The 8,186-nt window shown below is 35.7% G+C and overlaps 1 protein-coding gene and 1 non-coding gene across 2 annotated transcripts in view; one reads left to right on the top strand and one right to left on the bottom strand.

Moving 5' to 3' along the window:
* On the top strand, positions 1 to 73 carry TRNAR-UCG (transfer RNA arginine (anticodon UCG)). Its single transcript has one exon. It is a non-coding gene; the product is annotated as a tRNA-Arg (tRNA).
* Positions 74 to 2,428: 2,355 nt separating this feature from the next.
* LOC122254526 (nitric oxide synthase-interacting protein homolog) overlaps positions 2,429 to 8,186 on the bottom strand; it is a 7,933-nt gene continuing 2,175 nt past the window's right edge. The window contains exons 4-8 of the mRNA XM_043018229.2: positions 7,355 to 7,454; positions 6,902 to 7,032; positions 4,992 to 5,176; positions 3,776 to 3,884; positions 2,429 to 3,647 (exon numbers count right to left, since the gene is read on the bottom strand). Coding sequence (XP_042874163.1) covers positions 3,576 to 3,647; positions 3,776 to 3,884; positions 4,992 to 5,176; positions 6,902 to 7,032; positions 7,355 to 7,454 — 597 coding nt within the window. The 3' untranslated portion in view covers positions 2,429 to 3,575. The remainder of the gene's footprint in view (positions 3,648 to 3,775; positions 3,885 to 4,991; positions 5,177 to 6,901; positions 7,033 to 7,354; positions 7,455 to 8,186) is intronic.

Here is an 8,186-nt window from a genome sequence, read left to right as displayed (position 1 = left end):
GACCGTGTGGCCTAACGGATAAGGCGTCGGACTTCGGATCCGAAGATTGCAGGTTCGAGTCCTGTCACGGTCAGATAACTACATTTTCAACCTTTATAGATAAAAACCCAATGCACGCTTTAAATCTTCAATTCATTTCTATTTGTAACCTGAAATTCTCTTTTGCAAGAAGCAACTATTTCATTTGAAGCCCAATTCCCTTAAGTCTGATGACTTCAACACTTTGTATATGTAAAAATTAGCAATTAATTAACCACGAAACAATAAAATCTGCATATCTGCTGCCCTTACATGTTAGGGGATTCCAGATTCATAAAAGAAGTCCTGTTGGCATTTTCTAATGACGGCAATATTTATCATTTATTTTGCATATCATAATAACCGACCATCCGTCTTTATGCCCAAAATACCATCCATTCTATTGCCCCTATAGGCCTAATTATATGGAGAGAGAGAGAGAGCAAATATTGATGGCTGGATACCATTTATATATATCATTAGGTGAAAATACAGTGATGGGAGCAATTTTAGTGCTCTCCATAGGTACTATTCTCCGTAGATATGTCCCTGATTGTCGGGCTGTGTTTAGGACAGTGGTTCTCAACCTGTGTTCCGCGGAACCCCGGGATTCCATGAAGGTCTCGAGGGTTCAGTGACTTTCAACTTTCACTTTCAACGAAAATTGCTTATAATGAATTCTCTATATTCACATAAAAATTATAGGGCCACGAGATATTATATTTTCTCTATAAACCTTAGATTCGTTTTTGTTTGTTTTTTTCATTCAACAGTTCCTCTCATTGCGCTGTTAGATTTTTACACCCCAAAATATGTAAAAGTGGCATTCTAAGGTAAAAGTTAGTATATGAAAAACTTCCTCCTACCACGTAAATAAGGATTATAAAAGCTGAAAAGCGAAGTATCTCACTGTTGTGTACCGATTCCATGTATATATGCATTGAGGTAGGCTTCCACGGAGTAATAACAATCGTGAAAGGGATCTGGAAAAAGTTGAGAAACACTGGCTTATGACATCCGCTGGCTTTAATGCGGCCCTGTGTTTTTTGTTGTTTTTGACGGGGCTAGTCTTTAGATAAGTGTCTATTAATCGTGGAAATTATTATTCATATCTGTATACATTATATATACGTCGTTATAACGCAAAAAGCTGTTCAAACATATGAAGACCCATGTCCAGTATTTAGTCTTTAGTCAATCGAATTGTCGCAAGCCAAATTTCATTGCGAAATCTACATATATTTCTTATTTTGTTTCGATGGTATACTAAAATGCTGGTATAATAAGAGCAGGCTAGAAATGTGGAGGTAGGCAAGTGGTAAACGAAAAGAAAATACACTGAAATACTTTATGTTATTGGTGTGGGAGTAACAAACATCAAATATGGTATATTCATTGTTGACGATTGCCAGTGACAGTACGTTGGATTGTTATTCTGGTATTTTTTCACACCTTCGCTGAGAGATTGCATGTGAGATAAAGGTAATAGCTAAAATAAGGTACTGGCTCCAGATCCGATAATTGGTATTCCTAGGGTCGCGTCCAGACAGAATTTGTTCGATTTGCAATGGAGAAACCGCGACTAAAGTTTGCTATTACGAAGCTTTGTCTGTAATAGTGATGCGTTTCTCCACTTCTGACGTCACATAGAACAAAGTTTAGTGAGCAAAGCTCGTTCGTATTGACGCGGTCTAAAACTGCACATTTGCCGAAATTTATTCTTTTGCTCTGAATATATGTCTGCGAAAATGTAATTTTGATCGTTCATTTTTAACCTTTAATATTTACATGGTTTTCTATTAATACACTTGCAATGCGCTGAAGTCTTCCTCAAATAATTGTTGGTTGTGTCCTGCTGCCATAGATTGAAATATCTACAAAAATCAGCCTATTGGAAGCAATGACAGAATTATCAACTGGACTTTGGTGGTGATATAATAAGTGTGCCCTAAAAGTTAAACTTTTTTTAAACTGTGATCACTGGTACCGGTTTTCTTCTTTTGCTTATTCTTGACAGACTGAAGAAGGTGTAAATATGAAAGTTTGTCTTTTTTTGCATTGTTTACTATTCTTTGATGTTTTCAGAAACATGAGCACAAGAATCCTGTCCATTTTCTGTAGCATGAGCTCTGGCATCTTGCCTGTTTTCAGCTCCGGGAATACCATGTTGGCTTATCCCAAAAATTAGCCAGAAGTCCTCACACATTGCATTCTTGCCTGCCACTTTGCAGATATTAAAGCAATAATTTTTGGGTGCTTTAATATCTTTTGTAATAAAAAGAATCATCTATCAATTTTACAATTTATCAATATTAAAGAAATTTGATTTATTATTTTCATATAAGAATGCATGTTAGTAATGTTTGACTGTTTAAAAGAAAAAAGGTAAAGGCTAATGATTACAAATAAAGAGTTAAGGAATTGCTTTTATTATCACATGTACTTTAAACCATATCTTTTTTGGCCTAAAACATATTTACTAATTTGTAAATGTTAAGATTTCCCACTTGACAGGAAGAGTCATTACACCTCAAACAGTAACAATATTTGCATACCACATTAGACTGTAGGATCAGCTTTCTTTCTTTTTTTATAATGAACAATTATCAATAAAGACATTAACTAGCTCTTCATTTGATATTTACTTATGAGTATGCAATTCTGTTTCTGTATGAATAGTCATTTTATGTTTATTCATCATTAGTCTAAAATCTACATTATTATTGTTCTTGTTTGATGTACAGGCCAAACTATCCTCCAACTGGTAGATGATGTATAAAAACTTCTAAAATAAACTAAAGTATAATCTTCTATCAGTTATCAATCTTGCTGAAAGATATATTGTTACACTTCTGCATTTTCACAACTATCATTACAAGTGCAGTCAGGATTCATATCACTTAACCCTTTCCCGACGGGGCACTCGCTACGCGAAGACCCCTATGCCAGGCGATTGCAATATTGCATTGAAATCGTCACACTGGCACGACGCCCCGGCATCGGGAGTTTGGCTGTGTCACACGAGTGTGACGCACCGTCGTCATAGGGTTAACTGTATATAATAGAATTTTGTCATCTCCAAATTCATATTGGAGTTTAAGGTAGGCTTTGATGAATATTCACTGAGTGACTTTATTTTGTACCATTTTACAGCCATACACAGGAATGGGCCCTTGTTATTATGTAAACAAGATTTCATATTATACAAATTTCATTCAATAACAACTATTAGTAAAAAATAATTTCCAGATATATGGATATTGCTTTTTTGTATGTATGAAGACAGTAACTCAACTTCTATGCTTTTTCAGTATACAAGAATATATGAAAATGATAAGCAAACATACATGTCTAAAATCTCTGCATTCCTGTGATGTAATTAAAAATACTGAAACTAACAAAAAGGAGAAAAAATATATGGATATTGCAAAAGAAAAAAAATATTCAGCAAAATGTTGAAATACAGTATAATATATCTACCGAATTTACTGCCACCAAGTTCACACAAAAGAATTGAAAAAAAAAAATCCAGCATTAAAGACACTTTCCTTTCCTGATTAAGCTTGTAATACTGGCCTGGCTTTTACACTTGACAGTTGTTCATTAGCAGCTGAGAAGCCTGTTCCTCCCTGTAATAAAAGTATGAAATTGGAGTATTTCTTGTAAATAAAATACAATGCGGAGAAATAAAACAGGAAAAAACCTAACTATGCAAATCATTAACAAATTCTATTAATATATAAATCTGACTACTAACCTTCTGCAATACAATGATGTCCTTATCTTTGAGTTTCTCTCCTGTGATTGGATGCAGCATGTCCTTCTTGACCAATTTCTCCACACAGTCCATTGTAACGACATGACCTCTGTAAAAAGTCCATATGTTTGATAATGCTTTTGGTGGTTTTAAAAAAATAACATTTAAACATCAGGATAACAGTGTTAAATATGTAACGAAATTGAATGCTTTATTAAATATTTAGCTGATATTTAAAGACAATAATCAATTATACAAAGTGATACATATTGCTACTATCAAAGGAAAACTAAAAGACTGCAATCAAAACAGAGTTCCCGGGCATTTATAGCCCTGCCCACAGGAAGACTCTCTTTTGGTTTAACTCCCCTACACAAACATATATGGAAAGAGAGAGAGAGAGAGAGAGAGAGAGAGAGAGAGAGAGAGAGAGAGAGAGAGAGAGAGAGAGAGAGAGAGAGAGAGAGAGAGAGAGAGAGAGAGAGAGAGAGAGAGAGAGAGAGAGAGAGAGAGAGAGAGAGAGAGAGAGAGAGAGAGAGAGAGAGAGAGAGAGAGAGAGAGAGAGAGAGAGAGAGAGAGAGAGAGAGAGAGAGAGAGAGAGAGAGAGAGAGAGAAAGTAGGAGGATGGGGTCGAACATTTGTTATAGTAAGTTTATACATATTCTAATTATAGATATGTACTTCCAAAATATTTCAGCTACCTTTAAATACCAGTAACATTTGTCAGATATAAATAAATGAATGGTGAAAGTAACTATAAATTATATTGATTGAAATTTGTAGTGCAATGTTTTTAATATCAGTGCTCAGTGGGAAAGTGCATGATTGGTGGAAGCATGAAGTGACATTATCAGATGGGCAAGGCCATAAATGTTCAGGAACTCTGTTTTGACTATACTGTATATAACTCCTCTAAATATCATAACAAGGACCAAGCATCAGTAAGAACCAGACACTTCTTGTGAACCTTCTTAACCCATTCACACCAGATGACATACTGACACGTTTCATGGTTTTTGCATCAGACGCCGGTGACGAGATATTTGGCTAAGGCCGGCGCTTGGGGTGAGCAAGCGGACAGCCCAGGCTTGCAGCTAGTGCACCCGAGAATCCCGAGGCGTTAGGCCTATGCGTTCAAAAACCCCGGCATTGTGACCATTCAAAGCCCCGGTGTGAATGGGTTAACAGAAAAAAAAATGGATAAAAAAATTCTTACGTGGGTCGAAGAACAGCACATGTTATATTGTTTCTCAGGATATCGCCAGTGACTGGGCACTTGTATCTGTCCCTTCGGCCATCAAGGACACCCTTGTCTTCAGGATCGGCCAGTGTGAACTTGACATCAATAAGGTCCTTTACTTTCAGGGGCTTTCCACTTATGGGACAAAAGACTGTCTTGTCCTGAAAGGTGGTTTATTTAATGAATTACCAATATTTCAAAAAATATATAATTCTTAACACTATGATGGCAGATGACACTTGATTTTTTTTTTTTTTTCACCTATGATGCAATATTTTTAGATTGTCTTCTTTTCTCCCTGAGTTAAATCAGTCTATAGCATGTTTTACTATGGTAAACATGTGAGGGTACATTTCCTGTCCCTATGTTGCCTGCTTTTGTGGGAATTTTAAAACATTTGACAAATCACTTGAACAATCTTCCAGTTCCAACAAATTTTGAGCTAAAGAATTTACACGACCTCAAATCAGACCTGTCAATCATGTCATTCCCAACTAATCCTTATCTTGATATATATTATTCTTTTATATATAAATGTTATCAGCTCACACTGTAAGCTAAACTCTAATTTTGTATATTTTGTATAGAAAATTGTGTGACCATGTGTATATATTTGTAAGTTTTATTCATATTTCCATCTATTATTGTTTAATTTTGCTTGCATATATAGTATATGCATTCTCAGTTTTCTACAACACTGTCATGTGACAGTGGTTGAGCAGTTAGTATACCTGACAAGAGTGAGGGATTGCCAAGTTTGAAAGCAGTAATAGGATGAATGAATGGACAGGGCACTACTCTGTAAGAATATATCTTGCAATACTATGAATTTAACATTGCAGATTGAAGGCAACCCATCTTTGCAATAACTGCATGATAAGGAAAACAAATTTACTTATACCAAACTTTTAGCATAGATGCATATGCCACACAAATATCTGACCATAAAGTTACTATCTGACAACCCTATCTATTCATCATACCACCGTCTACAAATGCACTGCTCATGTCAAGGGTACCAACAACACTGTTCCAGCTTCATAGGCGTGCAACTGTATCTGTATACAAACTTAGACATTTACTTTCACCAAATGCTTAGAATTTTTATTAATGTTTTTACGAACTTATGCTCATAGGTATGTGTTTATGGGCAAGGGCAAACATTTAATTAGATACTGAAAGGGGAGGGGCAAATGAAGATGTAGGAAACTTTTTGGTGAAACATGGCCATTGCTTGGGGAGGTAGAGAGGTCTCTCCATCTTGCCACGAGTGTCTGCAATCGTATATGGTTACTTGGTGTAAGTTTTAGCATGAGACATGCTAGTGCCTCATGGTGCCTGCTTTTTGTCAGCAAGTGCCTGCTTATGTTTGTACTGTATCAGGGGTAAAACACAAGAAATATAACACAATCTGTATAAAAGTCATCATCTTTGTGTTTACATATGTGTAATAAAAAGATATATCATATTAGCAAATTTAACCAAAGCTAAACCTCTCTTAATTCAATACAGACTGACATTATTCTCTACTTATCACAAATGCAAATACACAGACTAAACAAGAAGACGTACGTCATTACACAACTGTACCAAAGTCAAAGATAAGATGTGCATGTACAGAGTACAATATTCCATGCTCACTAATGGAAATACTGTATTCAACGTTTTTTCTACAAAAGAAAGACATTGAATAGTGAGCCCATATCCTATATTTGAAGTATATTCTCTGTTCTAGGTATACACATGATTTTTTTTTTTTTTTTTTTTCAAGAATAAAGGAATTTTGATAATGCAATATATTTGCTTACTTTTGCTTTATTACTGCAGTATTTTGTACCAATATAAACATCATCAAGAGTGAAATTTAAACACTGTAACAGACTTACAGGCTTTTGCAGTTTTGTTTCCTTGCTTGAAGGTGTGAGAGAAGGGATCCAAAAGCTTGGCAATTTCTTGTCTTTTCCTGAAGCCATGTTAGACACTGAAGCAGCACTCTTACTGCCACTTGTGCTGGAACCTGAGAAATGGTGTGCTATTAATTTCCTTGGACCTGTTATTTCACATCCACACACCTACACATCATCATTCATCATTCATCATGCATCATTCATCATTCTTCATTCCTCATTCATCCTTCTTTATTCATCACTCATCATTCATCATCATATTGGTAATGATAACATTATCAATATTACTTATAAAAATTATAACACAATAACAATAGCAAACTACAGAAAAAATAAAACAAAAATAAAAACTTAAACCTTCATCTGCTAAGGACAATAAATCATACAAATTTACAATACAAGCAGGATTTCCCACAGAATTCTATAACCTACCCTGGGCAGCCTGGGAAGCAGATGCTACAGCTCCTTCTGTCTTTAAGAACTTCTCAATGCGGGATCGGTGCTCTGCCTCTCCTATCTCCTCAATCTCTGCCTGTAAATAATTATTAATCAGGGTTTGTTTTGATCACAGTCATTATCTACATCAATGAAAGTTTAACTTTATCTTTCTGAAATCTCTTATATATTATGCAGTTTTCAAGAGATTTTTATAATACCAACTAATAATTTCAATTAAATATGTAATTCAGTTTCAGTTGTAGTGGAGGGTGGAATTGCCTGCTCTGAATATGTATTTTAAGTACAGGGTGACATAAGAGTGAAGGATGCCACCTGAAAGAGATTGGAGTAAGGTGGTGCCAGGAAAGAGCATAGTTAAACAGCCTCAGATGGTAGTCGGCAGGATGATTTGAGAGGTGACAGGGAGGATGAGAGTGAAGACTGAACCAAGAATCAGATGGTGGAAGTTATAGGAGGAAGACTGCAGCTTGAAATTTAGTGAGGAAGCAAGATTAGTAGTGCATGGTGGTGAAGAGATGCTGTATGACTGTACATTTACTGCAGAGATGGAGAGGAGGACTAGGAAAGTACTTAGTGTTACTTCTGGACAGAGGACGGACAAAAATCATAGAGGTGGAATGAGAAAATTTAGGAAAGTAAGAGACAGGCAAAAAAAATTGCAGCAGTCAGATAAACATAGAGATTGAAAAAAAAAAAAGAATTGCAACAATACAAGAGACAATAAAAGTACATAGGAGTACATGGGAATGCAATGGGCATATGGTGTGCTGATTGAGAAGCTGGTCAGGGTGGAGAAGAGAAAGAC

This window comes from Penaeus japonicus, unplaced genomic scaffold (genome assembly GCF_977035675.1).
Source record: "Penaeus japonicus unplaced genomic scaffold, GWHDUDI00000001_assembly GWHDUDI00000033, whole genome shotgun sequence".
NCBI lineage: Eukaryota > Metazoa > Arthropoda > Malacostraca > Decapoda > Penaeidae > Penaeus > Penaeus japonicus.
The sequence above is the reverse complement of the archived record's forward strand: the minus strand, read 5'-3'. Positions and strand labels throughout refer to the sequence as shown.